The sequence below is a fragment of the Mobula hypostoma genome, chromosome 5 (assembly GCF_963921235.1).
Source record: "Mobula hypostoma chromosome 5, sMobHyp1.1, whole genome shotgun sequence".
Classification (NCBI taxonomy): Eukaryota; Metazoa; Chordata; class Chondrichthyes; order Myliobatiformes; family Myliobatidae; genus Mobula; species Mobula hypostoma.
The window spans coordinates 30526386-30547372 of record NC_086101.1 but is presented as its reverse complement, the minus strand read 5'-3'; the positions used below and the strand labels follow the sequence as shown (position 1 = coordinate 30547372).

Sequence of the window (20987 nt, the reverse complement as noted above, 5' to 3'; positions counted from 1 at the left end):
TGCTTTTATAAACAGTGATGGGTACGTCACGCTGCTAGAGAAGCAGGAGGTAACAGAACCTTAATCATGATTAAGAGCCATTTGATAGGTAAAAGAATGGGCAGAGGACAGAGCGATGCAGATCAAGTGCAGGCAGCTGGGATTAACTAAACTGGCATTACGGTCAACACAGCGGACTGAACGGACTGTTCCTGTTTTGTTCTATATGGAGCAGAAAAACGAAGTCCAGCAAGTTGGCCACATTCGTTAACCCAGCCAGACATACACCGAAGCAGCGTCGGACTCCTTACTTTACACGTTATGATGAACTCCGTTCGCTGCCTGAACTTGTGTTCCTTGTGAAACATGGAGTCCCTGCACACCAGACAGATCAGCATTCCGTCAGTTTCACAAACCAGGCTCAGCTTCTCGCGGTGCTCACTGCACAGTTGTCGGCTCCCCTCCGCATGTTCCTGTGGGCCAACCTCTCTCCGGATCTTTTCTACCACATTCCTCAGAACACGGTTAGGTTGCAGGTTCAGCTCCGGCGTATCTTCGCCGCACTGTGGGCAACATGTCGGGCTCTGCTGAGATTGGCGGTAGGACACAATGCAAGACCGGCAGAAGTTGCGATCACAGTGGACGAGAACGGGGTCTGTCAAAAGCCCAAGGCAAATAGGGCAGGCAAGAACTTCCCGATAGGCCCCATTCTCCTTACAGTGAGCCATTACATCGATCCGGGAGTTTATCCTCCAACGCTTTAATAACCCTGCCTTCTCTCGTCGTTGGAACCAATCGGGATGTTTTCCACCTGTTCCCTGTTAACTGAGTTTAATCCTCTATTTGTTCTCGAGTGTGGAACAGGTTTTGTCAATTCTTCTCCTAATGCCTATTTAACCTTATTTACAAACTGCGGATACCAATTGATCGGAAGGCTCCAGTCACTACCTGAATGGTTGGTATCTATCTTTCGAAACGTTTTGGTAAATTTGCCAGTTCAGTTCTGACGGAATTCTATATACACTGGAGAAGTTGAGTCACCCACATTCAAATGGTTAGGGAGTCAAGGGCATAGATTTATACAGCAGTAAGACATGATCATGCTGGCCACCCTATACCAGTCATCAATCAATTTACCATTATTTGGTCTGTAGCCTAACCTACCTGGGGGTTCATGTGCTAGTCCAGATGTTTCTTAAATGCTGTGAGACATTCTGCTTCCACTGGCCCCTGAGACAGTGCATTCACGACTCCATACACTTTCTCAGTAAACACATTCTTTCTCAGATCCCCTTTAAACCTTTAAGCCTATACCCTCAATCTTCTCATTCTTGCAAAGATTAATAGCGATTAACAGACCCACATAAGGCACATTTCTGCCAACTAATGAGTTGGAGTGTGGAGGAAAGAGACAGGAAGTATACTCACTAAATTAACATCATCCACCCCCCAAAAAAACTCAAATAACATCACAAAGTTTAATGCTTTTCAGAAACTCAAATATGTACTAATATACAATAAGATGGTAGTGATATCCTAACAAACTTTCCATATTAAACTGCTGTCATAAAGATCTCAATTTAGCAACTAGATGTTTCTTTCGCAACTCAAAGGAATTGCATTCGAACAATACATGCTGCACCATTTCTTGACAAGTTCACTCCCTACAAATGCACTTATCATGCATATTAATTCTGAACAAAAATTATCCAACTTAGTATGTCCAATACATAAAAGTGTAAGTATAACTTCTTCACGATGAAATCTGCAGATGCTGGAAATTCTGGTGAACTCAACAGTCCAGGCAGCATCAATAGGAAGAGGTACAGTCAATGTTTCGGGCCGAGACCCTTCGTCAGGACTAACTGAAAGAAGAGATAGTAAGAGATTTGAAAGTGGGAGGCAGAGGGGGAGATGCGAAATGATAGGAGAAGACAGGAGGGGGAGGGATGAAGCTAAGAGCTGGAAAGTTGATTGGCAAAAGGGATACAAAGCTAGTGAAGGGAGAGGATCATGGGACGGGAGGCCTAGGGAGAAAGAAAGGGGGAGGGGAGCACCAGAGGAAGATGAAGAGGAAGCAAGGAGTTATCGTGAGAGGGAGAGAGAGAGAAAAAAAGTAGGGAAATAATAAACAAACAAACAAATAAATAAGGGATGGGGTAAGAAGGGGAGGAGGGGCATTAACGGAAGTTAGAGAAGTCAATATTCATGCCATCAGGTTGGAGGCTACCCAGGCGGAATATAAAGTGTTGTTCCTTCAACCTGAGTGTGGCTTCATTTTGTAAGTAGAGGAGGCCATGGATTGACATATCAGAATGAGAATGGGATGTGGAATTAAAGTGTATGGCCACCGGGAGGTCCTGCTTTCTCTGGTGGGCAGAGCGTAGGTGTTCAGTGAAATAGTCTCCCAGTCTGTGTCAGGTCTCAACAATATATAGAAAGCTACACTGGGAGCATCGGACGCAGTACATCAAATCAGCCGACTTACAGGTGAAGTGTCGCCTCACCTGAAAGGCCTGTCCAGGGCCCTGAATGGTGGTGAGGGAGGAAGTGTAAGGGCATGTGTAGCACTTGTTCCACTTACGATAAGTGCTGGGAGGGAGATCGGTGGGAAGGGATGGGGGGAGATGAATGGACAAGGGATTCACATAGGGAGCGATCACTGTGGAAAGCAGAAAGAGAAAGGGAGAGAAAGATGTGCTTAGTGGTGGGATCCCGTTGGAGGTGGTGGAAGTTATGGAGAATTATATTTTGGACCCGGAGGCTGGTGGGGTGGTAGGTGAGGACAAGTGGAACCCTATTCCTAGTGGGGTGGTGGGAGGATGGGTTAAGAGCAGATGTGCTTGAAATGGGGGAGATGCTTTTGAGAGCCGAGTTGATGGTGGAGGAAGGGAAGCCCCTTTCTTTAAAAAAGGAGGACATCTCCTTTGTCCTGGAATGAAAAGCCTCTTCCTGAGAGCAGATGCGGCGGAGATGGAGGAATTGCGAGAAGGGGATGGCAGTTTTGCAAGAGACAGGTTGGGAAGAGAAATAGTCCAGATAGCTGTGAGAGTCCGTAGGCTTATAGTAGACATCAGTAGATAGGCTGTCTCCAGGAAAAGAGACCGAAAGATCATGAAAGGGGAGGGAGGTGTCAGAAATAGACCAGGTAAATTTCAGGGCAGGGTGAAAGTTGGAGGCAAGGTTAGTGAAGTCACCGAGCTCAGCCTGCGTGCAGGAAGCAGTGCCAATGCAGTCGTCGATGTAGCGAAGGAAAAGTGGGGGACAGATACCAGTATAGGCTTGGAACATGGATTGTTCCACAAAGCCAACAAAAAGGCAGGCATAGCTGGGACCCATACAGGTGACCATGGCTACACCTTTAGTTTGGAGGAAGTGGGAGGAGCCAAAGGAGAAATTATTAAGGGTAAGGACAAATTCCGCCAGTTGGGGGAGAGTGGTGGTAGGGGGGAACTGGTTAGGTCTGGAATTCAAAAAGAAGCGGAAAGCTTTGAGACCTTCCTGGTGGGAGATGGAGGTATATAAGGACTGGACATCCATGGTGGAAGTAAGGTGTTGGGGGCCAGGGAACTTAAAATCATTGAAAAAATTCAGAGCGTGAGACATGTCACGAACATAGGTGGAAGGGATTGAACAAGGGGGCTAAAACAGTGTTGAGGTATGCAGAAATAAGTTCGGTGGGGCAGGAGCAAGCTGAGACAATGGGTCTACCTGGACAGGCAGGTTTGTGGATCTTGGGTAGGAGGTAGAAATGGGAAGTGTGGTGTGTGGGAACTATGAGGTTGGTGGCAGAGCATGGGAGATTCCCAGAGCTGATAAGGTTGGTGATGGTGTGCTCCTTAGTGGGGTCATGATCGAGGGTTAAGGAAGAGGAGGTATCAGTGAGTTATCGCTGTGCCTCGGCAAGGTAGAGGTCAGTACACCAGACTACAACAGCGCCCCCGCTTATCAGTGTTTTTTTAAAATTAATTTTATTTCATTTATTACGAACAAAAAACACACAAAAAAAGAATACAGCACATCCACAAAAACTACAACCATAACAAAATCAAATTAAATACTGAGCAGCAAAAGGGAGAAAAATATAAAGGCAAAAGTAAACATACACAGCAAAGGTGCACTGCACCAAAAAACCTCAGTCCTCACCCTGTAAGAAAGTCCAATACAGGGCCCCGTATCCTTTCAAAGATGTCCCCTCTGTCCTCATTACATAGCTTCAGTCTCTCCAAATGTAAAGTATCAGCGGGTTTTATAGTAAGGTTAGGATTGGTGCGGAGTGAGTGGAGAGCAGAGCATTCGGAAGGAGTGAGGTTGGAATTAGAACAAGGTGTGATGAAGTCGAGACGATTGATGTCCCGTCAGCAGTTAGCAATGAAGAGATCCAGAGCAGGCAGAAGACCAGAGCGGGGTGTCCATGAAGAGGAGGAGGGTTGAAGACGGGAGAAGGGGTCATCAGTGGGGGTGGCAGAGCCCTTGCCGAAGTCCTTGTATCCTTTTTGCTAATCAACTTTCCAGCTCGTAGCTTCAACCCTCCCCCTCCTGTCTTCTCCTATCATTTTGGATCTACTCCTCCCTCTCCCACTTTCAAACCTCTTATTATCTCTTTTTTCAGTTAGTCCTGACGAAGGGTCTCGGCCTGAAATATTGACTGTACTCCTTCCTATAGATGCTGCCTGGCCTGCTGCATTCCACCAGCATTTTGTGTGTGTTGTTAGTATAACTTCTTCCCTCATTTCTACCCATCTTCCAGTTCTTCCCACCATCTCTGAATTTTATATACATGCATCCTTACTTTTCCTTATCCCAAGTGTGTTTCCACAGTGATAAAATACTTCTAATTTTTATTTTCACCTCTCCTTTATGTAATCAGTCAGTCAGTCAGTGGGTGCCGTCCCGAATCCAGGGTTGGTGGCTATGCACCTCCATCTTCTTCGATCTTGCGCTCTTTTTCTGGCCTCAGCATAACTCAACCCAGTCCATTGCCTCACATTATCATACCAAGTGGTTTGCTGCCTTCCTCTTTCCCTCTTTCCTTCTGTCATCCCTTCCAATAACAATTTCTGCAGTCCACCACCTCTTAACAAGTGCCCGGCATATTCCAGCTTCCTTTTCTGCACATTCTTCAGCTAATCCTTTTCTCTCCTCACTCTCTTCAACACTTCCAGATCACTGACCTTCATCACCCATCTAATTTTCTGCATTCTCCTTAAACGCGATATTTCAAATGCCTCCAGTCATCGTTGCGCTTCCTTGCATAAGGTCCACGATTCAACTCCATACAACAGACTGTTCCAGATGTAGCATTTCCAAATTCTACAACACAGCCCAAAGTCCAACCTCTTGCCACACAGCACGTCACTCAGGCTCCAGAACGTTGATCTTGCAATCTCAATTCATCGTCTAATTTCTGTATCACATTTCCCATCCTCTGTGACCATCTGTCTCAAGTACACAAACTTCTTGACTTGCTCTATGCCTACGCCATTAATTTTGATACTGATTTTGGGGACTTCTTTCTTCCGTGATACGATCATCATCTTTGTCTTTGCAGCATTTATTTTCATTCCAAATCATTCTCCTTCAGCGTTTATCTTATCTACTATTCAGAGTAACTCGTTCTCAGTCTCGGCTAACAACACTGAATCATCTGCATACCTCAAGTAGTTCACTGTCACTCCACCAATTTGGACACCAGCTTCCTCATAAAGCTTGTGGCATAGATGGTATTACAGCCTTTATATAAAAGCACCCCTAAATTTATATCCTTAATTTTAAGTGATTGTTCAGCTTGCATGTCTGCCTCCTTGTTTCCTTCAACCCCAACATGGACTGCAATCCATAATAAATGTATTCACAAGCCTTGAACCTGCATCCTCAACAGATGTTATCCAATCTCAAGAAGAATGTCTGGTTAACAATTTGAAATACCTGCTTTAATATGTCAAAACCGAGAATAAATCATAGCAAGAAGTATATAATCAGAGTGTACTTCATCACCTATTCCAGGCATGAGTACTGACACTGTCTCTGATAATCTTTTCTTAACTGGAAACTTTGAAATACAAACAGAAAGAACTGACTGACCTATCCCTGGAGTTTTTGAACAATCTGCGTGGATATGAAAGAAGCCACCATATCTGCCACAATAGATTGCTGAAGTTCCTGTGCCACTAATATTCAGTCATTCTTCATCTTGATCTTTTCCTGAAGGCCCAGGCAAACCACAGACAAAAGGAGAAACCATGGAGGAGTGAACGAAAGGGGAACACTAGGACCATATACCACATTAAGCAGCCAAATATTTTGTGCTTTTCCATTTCCCAAACACACAAAACTGAAGTCCATATGAATACAGTGCTCCCAACACAGCTAATGTTGCCAATTTTGGATGACCAACCTTATGCCTTCCTATATTAACCAAATAAACAATTGTTAACTGAAATCTGCATAGACGTAAAGGCACTTCACCCATTTCTACTGGTAATGCCAAAATTAGGGTGATTTAAAAGCACCACAACATAATTTCATACCCTAAATCTATGTCCTCTAGTGATAGATATATCTGTTGTGGGAAATATTATAAGTACTTACCCTCACCATCTCCCTGATAATGGGTATATCATGATCTTCTTCCACTCCAAGAAAAATAACCTCACCATATTCGGTCACTCCTCAAAGATAAAATACTCTATCCCAGGCAACATCTCGATAAGACCATAAGACCATAAGATATAGGAGCAGAAGTAGGCCACTAGGCCCATTGAGTCTGCTCGGCCATTCAATCATGGGCTGATCCAATTCTTCCAGTCATCCCCACTCCCCTGCCTTCTCCCCATACCCCTTGATGCCCTACTAAATCAACAACCTATCTATCTCTGCCTTAAATACGCCCAATGACTTGGCCTCCACAGCCGTTTGTGGCAACACATTCCACAGATTTACCACCCTCTGACCCTCTGATTTTTCTGCATCTCTGTTCTAAATAGATGTCCCTCAATCCTGAAGTCATGCTCTCTTGTCCTAGACTTCCCTACCATGAGAAATAACTATGCCATATCTAATCTGTTCAGACCTCTTAACATTTGGAATATTTCTATGAGATACCCCCTCATTCTTCTGAACTCCAGGGAATACAGTCCAAGAGCTGCCAAATGTTCCTCATATGGTAACTCTTTCATTCCTAGAATCATTCTCGTCAATCTTCTCTGAACCCTCTCCAATGGCAGTATATCCCTTATAAAATAAGGAGCCCAAAACTGCACACAAAACTCCAAATGTGGTCTCACAAGTGTCTTATAGAGCCTCAATATCACATCCCTGCTCTTATATTCTATACCTCTAGAAATGAATGTTTGCATCTCTGCATTTTGAATTCTCTCCCCATCTAAACAATAGTCTGCCCATTTATTTCTTTGACCAATGTTCATGACCATACTGTTTCCAACATTGTATTTCATTTGCTACTTCTTTGCCCATTCCCCTAAACTATCTAAGTCTCTCTGCAGGCTCTCTGTTTCCTCAACACTACCTGCTCCTCGACCGATCTTTGTATCATCAGCAAATTTAGCCACAAATCCATTAATCCCATAGTCCAAATCATTGACATACATCATAAAATGCAGAGGTCCCAACACTGACCCCTGTGGAACTCTACTGGTAAACGGCAGCCAGCCAGAATAGGATCCCTTTATTCCCACTCTCTGTTTTCTGCTGATCCACCCATGTTAGAAACTCCCCTGTAATTCCATTGTCTGTTATCTTGCTAAGCAGTCTCATGTTCAGCACCTTGTTAAAGGCCTCCTGAAAATGCAAGTACATCGTGTCTACTGCATCTCCTTTGTCTACCCTGCTTGTAATTTCCTCAATCAATTGCACGAGGTTTGTCAGGAAGGAATTTTCTTTCAGGAAAGCTTGCTGGCTTTGACCTATCTTTTCATGTGCCTCCAGGTACCCCATAATCTCATCCCTAACAATCGATTCCAACAACTTCCCAATCACTGATGTCAGGCTAACTGGTCTATAGTTTCCTTTCTGTTCCCTCCCACCCTTCTTAAATAGCAGAGTAACACTTGCAATTTTCCAGTAGTTCGGTAGACTGCCAGAATCTATCGATTCTTGAAAGATCAATGTTAATGTCTCCGCAGCTACTTCCTTCAGAACACGAGGAGGCTTTCCTTCAGGTCCACAAGGTTTATCCACCCTCAAACCATTAAGCTTCCTGAGCACCTTCCCAGTCATAATTTTCACTGCACAAACTTAACTTCCCTGACACTCTTGGATGTCCGGTATACTGCAGGTGTCTTCCATTGTGAACACTGATGCAAAATACATATTCAGTTCCTCTACCATCTCTGCATCTCTCATCACAATGTCTTCAGCATCATTTTCTATTGGTCCTATATCTACCATCAACTTTCTTTTACCTTTTATATACTTAAAAAAGCTTTTAATATATTCTTTGATATTAATCGCCAGCCTCCTTTCATAATTTACCTTTTCTTTCGTAATGACCTTCTTAGTTTCCTGCTGCAAGTTTTTAAAGGCTTCCCAATCCTTTATCTTCCCACTAGCTTTGGCTTCCTTGTATGCCCTCTGTTTTGCCTTTACTTTGGCTCTGACTTCACCTGTCAGCCACGGTGGTGCACTTCTTTCATTCAAAAATTTCTTCTCATTTGGAGTATATCTGTCTTGCCCTTCCCTCATTTTTTGCAGAAACACCAGCAATTGCTGCTCTGCTCTCCTTCCTACTAGTGTCCCTTTCCAGTCAACCTTGGCCGGTTCTCCTCTCATGCCATTGTAATTTCCTTTATTCCACTGAAATACCAACACAATGGAATTTAGTCTCTCCTTCTCAAACTTCAAAGTGAACTCGATCATATTGTGATCACTGTTCCCTAAGGGTTCCTTGACATTAAGCTCTGTTATCACCTCTGGATCATTGCGCAACACCCAATCCAGCACAGCTGATCCCCTCGTGGGCTCAACAACAAGCTGTTTTAAAAGGCCGTCCCTTAGACGTTCTACCAATTCTCTCTCTGGAGGTCCAGTACTGGCCTGGTTTTCCTAATCCACTTTCATGTTAAAATCCCCAATGATTATTCTGATATTGCACTTCTGACATGCTTTTTCTATCTTGTGCTGTAATTTGTAATCCATATCCCGGCTGCTGTTTGGAGGCCTGTATACAACTGCCATTAGGGTCCTTTTCCTCCTGCCATTTCTTAACTCAACCCATAGAGACCCTACTCATTCTGATCCTATGCCAACACTTTCCAATGATTTGATATTATTTCTTATACACAGGGTAACACCACCCCCTCTGCCTACTAACATATCTTTCCGATACACCGTATATCCTTTGACATTGAACTCCCTTGACAGACATCCTTTAGTCAAGTTTCAAGAGATGGCCACAACATCATACTTGCCAATCTGTAGATGATGAATATCCCCTGCACATTCTCCAGTTCTTAAACACCTTTAGTTGTTTAGTCAATTATGATGTTCAGTTTTGTACTCAATCTGTACTAGAAAACAAAATCAGTAAAAGATACTTAGAATTCTCACCCTCACGTTTCACTTTTTTGAACAATTCAATGACAGATCTACTGGGTCTTGAGACTAGAATGTATTACCTGACCCATGGCAATGAAAGATTACACAACTGTCAGTGCTGTCTTCTTTAGAGTGAATCAATGTCAAGATTCGCTTTTATCTGTGGCATGTTAATGGCTATTGTGAATTGACAGTGATATCCATAGTTGGAATTATTCTTTAAACATTAGATGTGTTCTCTTCAAGAATGAAGATTGTGGAAAACATGGAGTTTTCCTTGATTTATTAGCTGACAGTTTCAATGTTCTGGAGCTCCTTATTTAGAGGAATGTGGGTTGATATAGAAAAAAGACTTAAGAACCTCAAATCCATGTGTGAATTCTCCCAGTAAACAGGTCAGTTTACTTGCTCTAACAGTGAATGACTATTGGAACATCCTCATTAACCAGTTCTCCTCTATCAATATTCTTCATAGTTTGTTTACATTTCTCATGCCTCCTCTACAGTCGTGTTCTTTTTACAGCTTGATGACCAGAACTGTACACAGTAAGCTAGACATAGTGTAATCAAAAAAATCAGGAATTCTGCAGATGCTGGAAATTCAAGCAACACACATCAAATTTGCTGGTGAACTCAGCAGGCCAGGCAGCATCTGTAGGAAGAGGTGCAGTCGACGTTTCAGGCCGAGACCCTTTGTCAGGACTAACTTCGTCCTGACGAAGGGTCTCGGCCTGAAACGTCGACTGCACCTCTTCCTACAGATGCTGTCTGGCCTGCTGCGTTCACCAGCAACTTTGATGTGTGTTGCATAGTGTAATCAATGTTTGTTGACATTCAAATGGTTCAAATGGTTCAATTTAACATTAGAGAATGTGTATATTATACAACCTGAAACTCTTACTCTTCACAGACAACCACAAAACAAGAAACCACATAGAATGTATGATAGAAACATCTAATAACCCTCCCCTTCCCCCTCCCAATCAACAGCAGCAGCAGAAGCATTGACTCTCCTCCCTTGCCTCCTCACCCGCAGCAGAAGAAACACAACCCCCAGCCCAACCACCATACAAGCAATAGCAAAAGCCCCCCCCAGAAGAGGCCTTGATCTAAAGCTGATCAAATGATACAGTTCATAATCCAGCAGTTTGGTATCTCAGACAGGCTCTGTCTCATCAGCAAGGCAGAGAGAGATCGCTCCTGCAACAAAGAGGCAGGAGACCAGTGACTCACTTTTCCAGTGTTACTGTCTTGTGTGTTGCTACTTCAAGCTCCCAGACTCAAGGACCAACGAGGTGTCACTCACCATCAAAAGTGAGAGAGAGAGAGAGAGAGAGAGAGAGAGATGGATTGCTTGAGTACAGGGACCCTTGATGCCAGTGGTCACATCACCATGAATTTCATCACGGGTATGCTAACTTCCGATAGGCTCATGGTGATCATGGTGGACCGGTGCTCCAAGGTGGCCCATTTCATTGCCCTTGCCAAGCTTCCATCAGCCACTGAGATGGTAGAACTTGTTCCCCAATATATAGTTTGCCTCCTCAACGTCCCTCAGAACATTGTGTCAAACTGAGGTAGACTATTTCTCTCCCACTTCTGGTGAGACTTCTGCTCCCTCCTCTTAACTGCAGTGAGTTTGTCCACTGACTATCATCCTATCATCCACAGACCATGGTCAGGCCGAATGAGCTTATCATCTAGTGGAGAAGTTTCTGTGATGCTTTGCCAGATCTAACCTTTCCACATAAAAGAAGTATCTGTTCTAGGTTAAGCTTCCACAATCTACATACCTCCTCAGACATCTCTGGTCTCTAGATTTCCTGCAATGTCGGTTCTGGTGGCGCACCATGATCTCAAATGTACATCTGTTCGTTGCTGACTGCAAGCCAGTGTTTCCAGTTCAACTCGTTGAACCAGATGGCCTCAACCAGTTCCTGCTAGCTTCCTGACTCCCTGTGTAAGGTTTACCTACTTGCCTGTTGTGGTTAGTTTCTGTTCTCTCTTGCTTTGTGGCCCTTCATGGCTTATTATGTTGTGATCTATTATTAAAGTTATTATCCACTACTAAATCACTTCCACTGCTTTGCTTTTGGGACAAGACTCCTCTGCATTCCCTGACACTTTTAGCCTACAGCTATCTTTCTCACTTTACATCACACAGGTTTTGTTGGAATCTACAGAGCTACAAATCATATCCCATCCCCTACATTTCTGTTCAAATCATAATTGACAGTAAAGTTGCCAGGACTGATGTTTAAGGTACCTATTGGTCACATGCTTCCAGTCAGAAGTACTCTCTACTGTTATCCTCTGCCTGTTTTTGCTAAATCAATTTAAAGACGAATTTTCCAAATCTGTATCACAACACCCATAAACTTTTGGGCAATACAACATATGGAACCGTGTCAAAGGCTTTACTGTAGCCTACATCATTAATACTGTTAACATTAATAATTTGAACATTTTTGAAAAAAATATTATTCAATTAGGTCAAACAAAATCTTTTCATAAAGAAAATGTTCTGCGTATCATTTTAGAAGCAATGAAAAAGATTTTATGTAGGACATTGAAGCTAAATTTAACACACCAATCCCAGCACAGAATTACCAACAAACACAGACATAATGAACTTTTGCTCTATTTCTCATCAAACATAATGACGTACAATCAAGAAACAAGCTGGATTAAGGAGGAAAAAGAACGCACAAATGCGATTCAAGATATGCAAATACATTAAGTTAAAATGGATATGCTGAAAGAGGTTATAACAATAACCACAACTGGAAACATACTGGAAGTGATATTCATAATTATTGGTATAAGAAATTTACTTGCCTTCATCCGTATCTATTAATGAATGTGTATTACTTAATGAATTTCTCAACAATCCTTAAGAAATGCCTGAAGGGGATATCAAAATCTAATTTGATCACTTGTTTACAAACTATATATAAAATTGCAACATCAATATCTTACAATTAATCACCACTCACTTAGATAACCACAATATACTTAGAGAAGTGCAGAAAGGATGCTGTAAGGGTATGAAAGGATGTAAATAACAGCTGATAATAGATTCTGTACTTGTAAATCAACCAGTGGGAGCGCAAAAATATTTCATGTTGCTATATTGACTACCAAAATGCATTTGACTCTATCCCATGCTCAGGATTAATAGAACTTCTTAATTGGACATAAACTGTTACCTACACTTGTGAAATTCCTTGAACATCTGAGGATGTATTGGCATACTATTATCACCCCACTATTAATAACCAAAAAAGAACAACAACCATTATCAAAATAAACCAAAGCATTTTCCGAGGCAACTGAATAAGTACACTGTCTAACTTTAAGCCTCTAATTTGTTGAATCAGATGAAAATTGGATATCAAATCAGAAACAAGGAAATAAGCTATATCTGAAGACACCTTCCACACATGGATGATTTGAAATTATATGATCCTTCATCAGTTAAAATGAAATGATTCATTCAAATAGTTGAACTATTTTTGAAAGTTATAAACATGAACTTTGGACTGGATAATTGAGAAGTATTAAACATAAAGAAAGGTGCAATAGAGCTAACAGAATACAAAACAGAGTCGCAGGATATAATAAAATGATGGATGAGTATGAAACATATAACCATCTGAGATATCAACAGGGACATAAAATAGATCATAGTATGATAAAGGAAAAACCTTTGACAGGATTTACTTCAAGGCTTAAGAAAGTCTGCAAAACAGAGCTCAACAATAGAAATGTAACAAGGCAATAAAGACTCAGTATACAAATATTAATGCATATTATGGTATACTATCTTCATCCAAAACAGATCTGGAAAATTTACAAAGATAAGTAAGAATGGATATGACAAATTTCTGAAAAAAATAAGTACATTCGAATCCGCTGAGATTAATGCTACCTAGGACAAAAGGTAGAAGATGAATAACAGATATTAAAAATCTACACAACCATCAGATAAAACTTCTGGGGACATATTTTCATCAATGAAAACAGGATTCACACTCCATGCGAGCATACACCATTAAAGAAAAACATAAAACATAGAACGTAGAGATCTACGGCACATTACAGGCCCTTCAGCCCACAGTGTTGTGTCGACCATGTGACATACTCTAGAACCTGCCTAGAATTGCCCTAGCATATAGCCCTCTGTTTTTCTAAGCTCTATGTACCCATCTAAGATACTCTTAAAAGGCCCTATTGTATTCTAGTTGTCCTGGCATGTAAAAGTTAACCAATGGAAGACATCACTATGATCTGAGAAGACACGATGTCGACAAGGAAGCATCAAGCACCTGGCACAGAGCAGATGACATGTTCCTAGAACCAGAAGGGTTCCTGGCGGCAATGCCGAACCAGATAGATCAAAAATAGATAATAAAATGCTAACAAATTCAAAATGTAAAATGTAGAAAACATGAAGAGGAACCAGAACGAATCCAATACATTACAGGTTCGTGGAGCAGTTTAACACAACCTGATTTCTTACTTGGGCACAATCAAGTGGCAAACATCATTCACCAAAAACCTTGCTTTAAAAGAAAATATATTATACCTTACTATAAATATCAGCCTGATCGAGCTTTTACCACAAATTATATTATGACCAATCCATTACTGTGGATAGCACAATCTATAATAACTGCCCCGATATAATACGATAGGATAAGCATACTTAATAGATATAGCCATTCCAAAAGAACATAACATACAGAAATCAATGTGAAAAACACTAGGAATAAGCTCAATTAAAAATATTCATTGTCGTATCATCAGAAAGGCACTACACACTAACATTAAACACTTAGGACTATACAGCAATAATGATGTATATCTTCAGAAAATCAAAATAATCATCATCACTAGAATAGTCTGAATGTTCGTTGTAATTGAGAATAAATATGATTGGCTCATTTTAGCAGCTTGATCTGAGTAAAATAATAATAAGTTAATAAATACATAAGATAATTTGCATACATAGATTTATTGTATGTCCATAACGTGAGGTTACGCTGTACATAAGCTGACTGACAGGAAATAATAAAGTTGTGCTGGTGTTCGTGAGTGGAGATGTTGATCAGTCTCACTGCGTGGGAAAAGTAACTGCTTATCCTTCTGGTTGTCCTGGCATGTATGCTACGTAGCCTCCTCCCTGATGGGAGTGGGACAAACAGTCCTTGAACAGGGTGGTCACCATGACACCTTGACCCTATAACTGTTTGGGCCCCATATCTGAGAAAGGATATATTGTCATTGGAGAGAGTCCAGAGGTGGTTCACAAGGATGATCCCAGGAATGAAGGGGTTAATATATGAGGGACAGTTGGTAGCTTTAGGTCTGTACTTACTGGAATTTAGAAGAATGTAGGTATCTCATTGAAACCTACCGAATGTTGAAAGGGCTATAGAGGGTGGATGTGGAGAGGATGTTTCCCTTGGTGGGGCTATGCAGAACTTGAGGGCAGAGCCTCAAAATTGAGGGGTGATCTTTCAGAACGGGGGGCAAGTAGGATTTATTTTAGTTAGAGAGTGGTGGAGGCCACGTCCGTGGGTATATTTAAGGTGGAAGGTGATAATTTCCTGATCGGTCCATGCATCAATGATATGGTGAGAGGGCAGTTGTATGGGACTGAGTGGGATCTGGGTCAGCCATAATGGAATGGCAGAGTAGGCTTGATGGGTTGAATGGCCTAATTATATCTTACGGTCTTATGGTCTTACTCCACGACAGACCCTGACTCGGCCCGTTCTCATTCTTGGCATCCCATTTGGACTTGTTCTTGATCCACTTGTCTCCATCACAAGGGTATGTTCTGTACCTAAGCAACATGAGCTGGGTATTCATTTCAGAAAATGTTGTGCTCAGTGATTAGCAATGCACTGGCTTTACCGATGTATGTAGTGAAACCGGATACAATATCGAGGAAGTTGCTAATCACAGGATAATAGAGGAACACATCAAAACAGTCCCTTCAGCTCATGGAGTCCATGCTAACTAATTTACACAAGTCTTTAATTCATCCCATGTTATTTCTTCCACATTACCACCAACACCTCTCCAATTTTACCACTGACCCTCACACAAGTGGGCAAATTACAGCGACTAATTAACCTACCAACCAGCATGGCCTCGGTGAGAGCACCCTATGTCAGGATTCAACCTGTATTCCTGAAACTGTGAGGTAGCGTTCTACTAGCTGTGCTACTGCGTTGCCTTAAATACTCAACAACTGATAGATACTAGCTTGCCAAATACAAAACGATCTCACCTAAGTCCTTAATATATTGGATCAGAGTAGTCCCCTGAGGGGATATACTGCTCAGATAATTTAAAAGTTATGAAGTTCTTAAGAAGGCAATCTTAGATCAGTGATTTCACAGAACCTCCATGGAATCACTTTGACAGAAAACGCTCTTGACCTTCAAGTGTTCGGAACGTCTCTGCTGTAGCTTCTCTAAACCCTGGGTTTAACAAAAGCTATCATCAAAATGTTTACAGATTGGAGCCAAACTTTCATGTCTGTAAGCTTCGTGTACCCCGCATTCAAAGCCGTACCTTCTTGCTGCAGCCACTTCCTCTTGATGGGCTACAACGGCAGCCCATGAAGCAGATGGGCCCGTAGGCAGTGACTATACGATTATAGGCAGAAGCGGAACCTTCCTTTCCCTGCTTAAAAAAATGCTGCTTTGACTGTTTTTGTTATTTGAAGATGCTGTATATAAAAAACGTGCATTATAATGATTGAAAAGGATAAAATCACGTTGTTAATTTTCATCTAAAATATACAGAGAACTAAAGAAACGGCCATCATAGGGACTTCCGGTAGCGCTCATGGAGTGAAGTCGCGTTCTTGACTCGCTCCATTACCTCTGAGTTTTTTTCTCTATGGTCAGCTATACTTTAATTAACCATTAAGGCATCAACTCTTACAATACTTTGAATTAAACTGAATTCTCCGACAACTGGATGGAACTTAGATCTGCTATGTCTAAGAACGGGAAAGACGGCAAGGATGGTAAACCTCCGGTTAAACCAAAAGCTACGGATCTCCCCCCGACTGAATCACCGGTGACTTTGAAAGCTATATCGGAGTTAATTCAGAGGGAAATTTCAACCTCTGTTAGGGAGATGATTCGTACGGAAATTGCAGGCTCTGTTATGGACCTGATTCATACGGAAATCTCAATTAATCTCCAGAAAATTGCCGATTCAATTGACAAGATGCAAACATCTATTGCGGAACATCAGTCGGCTATATCTGATCTTCAAAAATTCGCGCAACAGAGTGAGCTTAAGATGGGGAAAATCGAAGAAACAATTAATGTAATGAAGAAGAAACTTGACTTTCTGACTTTTAAAAACTCTGACTTGGAATCTAGAATGCGACGGCAGAATTTACGAATGATCGGGGTGCGGGAAGCTGTCGAATCTAACAACCCTATGAAGTATTTTTCTCAACTTTTAAAAGATGCATTCCCTACTGTATTTCCTGACCAACCACCGCTACTGGATCGTGTTCACAGAATCCCATCATACTTTTCTAGGTCAGATAGACCTAGGCATGTTATCTTACGTTTTCATTACTTTCAAGACAAGGAGAGACTGTTTCGATTCGCTCGATCTAAAGGTTTCATTGATTTTTCGGATCTTAGGTTCCGATTCGTGGAAGATTTTAGTAAACCAATCTGGGACCAACGGGTTCGCTACAGATCTGTGATGTCGGAATTCTATAAGATGGATTTAAGACCAGCGCTGCTGTACCCTGCACGTCTAAGGATTCACATGTCAGATGGAGCCTTTCGTTTTTTTGATTCTCCATCGGATGCCCAGAACTATCTGGATCAATTTTCACCTTCAAGAAACGGCCATCATAGTCCGTGAGCCAGGACCCCAAATTTGGGCCACTGGTATCATCTGGGGGGAAGGACATTACCTCCGACCTGATGAAGGCATATGAGACTGTTGAGCAATGCTATGCAACCTTCAAGGATGAGAGACTAGAGGAAGAGCCACCAGCAAAGAAATTCCATGACCCAATGAAAACCAACAAGCTGAAAACATTCAGTGATATGTGTAAGAAGAGAGAAGTGAAATCAAATGGGAGGGCGATCATTTTGAAAGCAGACAGGTCTTTGCTTGGACGCATCATAGCGATAGCACAAGGGCGCAGTCTACGTATGGAGGATATCCTTTCTCATCCGGTTGGACCATTGCCCTGGGCCTTGTCCACACCAGAAGGATTGCTGAGAAAGACAAATAAAGCTACTTCAGCCAAAACCTTGCAGAAAATTGTAGCAGTAGAAGAGCAACTCCCAGGAAACACTGCTGCAGTGGTTGATGGAATGAACTTGGTCCAAAGAGTGAAAGGTGATCAAGTGATTTTCAGAGATGTTGCCACAACAATTCTGGGTATGGCTCTGAGGGAAGGCAGTCAGAATAGCAGAACAGGTACTGTGTTCGACACAGAGAAGGAGAACTCTATGAAAAATAGTGAAAGATATCTACGGGGTGACGAGACTGTTCATGATTTGCAAGGCATCACAGGCACTCAGATGTTTAGACAGAGGAGGAGCTTCTTGACCAAAGTCAGTAACAAATATAGTCTCATTAGCTTTATCATCCATGAATGGAGGAAGGCGAAGTACAGAGCAAAGCTATAGGAGAAGATTCTGTATGCAACTATGAATGACAAATGTTACAGAATCACATCTCAAAACAGCGAAGAGGTGTCATCTCTTCAGTGTCAACAAGAAGAAGCAGATGGCCACCTACTTCTCTCTGCTGCCCATACGAAAAGAGCGGGATATCTAATCTGTAGTGATCTGCTCAGAAGACACAGATGTCTTTATCATGTCTTTAGCATTTTGTGACATTATTGAGGCCCCATTGTTCCAGAAGTGTGGAACTAGAAGCCGTAGAAGGCTTTTAGACATCAGGAAGGTTGCTGCCACTGTTGGCATAGAGGTTTGTAGGGCTCTCATCGGGTTGCATGCATATACAGGAAGTGACACTGTAAGTGCTTTTTCAGGCAAAGGGAAGACAAGTGCCCTAAAACTTCTGACCAGCAACAGGGAAACTCAGGACACATTCTTAGTGTTCGGTCAGGAACGGGACCTCTCCCCAGAACTGATGGACAAACTGGATGCATTTAAATGTCTCCTGTATGCCCCAAAAGCATCGACCACCAAGGTCAATGAGCTCATATATCAACTTTTCTGTGCCAAAAAAGGTGAAATTGAAAGTCATTAACTCCCACCATGCAAGGAATGCTTAACAAAACATGCACAGTGAGCCAACTACCAGGCTGGTATATGGAGAAGATGTTTGGAGAAGGACCCTCAAGTGCCAAGCCCTGTTGGCAGAGGATGGAAGATGGAGAGAGAAGAGGAAGCTGAACAGTTGGTGGTGCACTGGATGGAAGGCCAGCCAGCACCCGGTGCCGTCCTGGATCTACTGGCATGTAACTGTCCAAAAAAATGTTCACTCCCAAGATGTATATGTGTTGCAAATGGCCTCAGGTGTACTGACATGTGTAGACTGGCAGACTGTGAGAACCAGGCATCCACCTCAGAGAGTGTGGAAAGTTCAGCTGAAGATGTGGAAGACGTGGAAGACTTGGAAAATTATTATCATTATTAATAGGTTATGAAAGCATGAAAAACAAAGTATGGAAAGCAGTCTTTGATTAAGTATATTCATTGTACAGCCAATAGTTTACGGCCATGTGGAACCCCACATTTGAATTATACTGTAATTCTATATGCTATGACAAAAGCTTATAGAATGAGGTTTTTTACCTTTTGGGGTGTGGGGTATCATTTTCTACTGTACTGATGTTAATACGGAATATATACAAAAAATGATTACTTATTTGAAGTAATAAAGCTACCACTGGTGCAATGCTGTCACATATTTTCTAACTCTAGAGATGTATACCTTGCCGAAAATCACTAGGAGCATTATTCCCCTCAGATGTTACCGACCAATCCTACTGGCTCACGGACGATCAGGAAAGCGCAAATACATTTTTAATGTTAGTAAAATACTGTAGTACCATTGATTACATTCACTATGACTCCAATTGTCCCAGTAGAGCTGAGTCTTTACCAGTTACGAATTAGTAAGTGACTATACTGTACCAGGGTTTCCTAACCCTTTTTTTTAATGCCATTTCCCCCTTTGGCATTCCAGTGAAGCCTATGGATCCCATCTCAGAATAATGTATGTAAAATATAGAATATATATAAAATATAACACATAGGGTTACAAAAGAAAGCGATTATATTTAAATACAGTCATCAAAATATAGAAAATAACAAATTTGTGATATCGTAATATATGTGCTCCTTTCTTCGCACATTAAGCAAAATGACTATACATTTAAATGTAATATAGTTAAATTTAACTAGTTAAACTATATTACATATTCATATGTAATATAGTTAAAATTAAATTTTATTTTGTTGTTGTTTAGCATTATACTCTTCTGTGGTCTTTGACCAGCAACAAGTATATCATGTTGGACATCCAATCGATTTTGGTTATTTGTTTTAATGGTTACAAGTGTTGAAAATCCTGATTCGGAAAGATATGTTGTTGCAATTGGAATTAATGATTCCATAGCTCGTTAAAAAGGGGGGGCGGGGAATAGACTTCTCTCAAAGAACAACAGAATTCTCCAAGGCCTTTTGAACTAAACTCCAATTGTAGTAAGGTTCTCTTTTGTCCTAGGATTAACGAGTTCATCTTTGGCTAGATAAATATTGTCTCAACAGTTTATATCAGAAAAAAAAACGTTTGCGGATCAATGGTTCACTTTTAACCGTATCAAGATCGAAATAACTATTGAAAGAGTTCTAAGGTATTTCCAGGTGTTCGCAGATGTTTTTCTTCACAAAATGGACAGAGGATTTTGTTCTTCAACTGCAGTAGAATACATAATGGTGATTTAAGAACCTTGACTTTAAAGATTTATTTCATTCATATGGTTAAAAATATCTGCCAGTTAATCCAACCCATGGACCCAATCTTTTTTTAAAACTGTTCCAAGAGTGTGTTTTCTTTTCCTTTCAGAAAAGAAGGTGAACTTCTGTCCTTGGTTCCAATAATCGCCCAAGACTTGCCCTCTTGAAAGCCAGCGATCTTCTTTGCGGTAGAGAAGCACTTTATATTCTGTACCTATATCTCGACAAATTCTGTTAAGCATGCAATTATTCAGAGACATGCTTCCAATAAAATTGATAACGTTCTTGGCTGTTGACAAAGGTCTTTTCAAGGTTGTCGGAAGAGTCTTTGTTGCCAGTGCAAAAGAGTCTTTGTTGGTTGTGTAAAAAAAAATGAATGACGACGCGAGGAGCTTCCTTTTTCATTAAAGTAGCAAAATCGAGATGTATTACCAAGCATCGTAGGAACTCAATCTG

The 20987-nt window shown here is 41.5% G+C and overlaps 1 protein-coding gene across 1 annotated transcript in view; it reads right to left on the bottom strand.

Annotated features, from left to right (window-relative positions):
* Nucleotides 1–20987, bottom strand: part of LOC134347307 (nuclear factor 7, ovary-like) — an 84747-nt gene that overhangs the window by 18836 nt on the left and 44924 nt on the right. The window contains exon 3 of the mRNA XM_063049705.1: nucleotides 291–634. Coding sequence (XP_062905775.1) covers nucleotides 291–634 — 344 coding nt within the window. The remainder of the gene's footprint in view (nucleotides 1–290; nucleotides 635–20987) is intronic.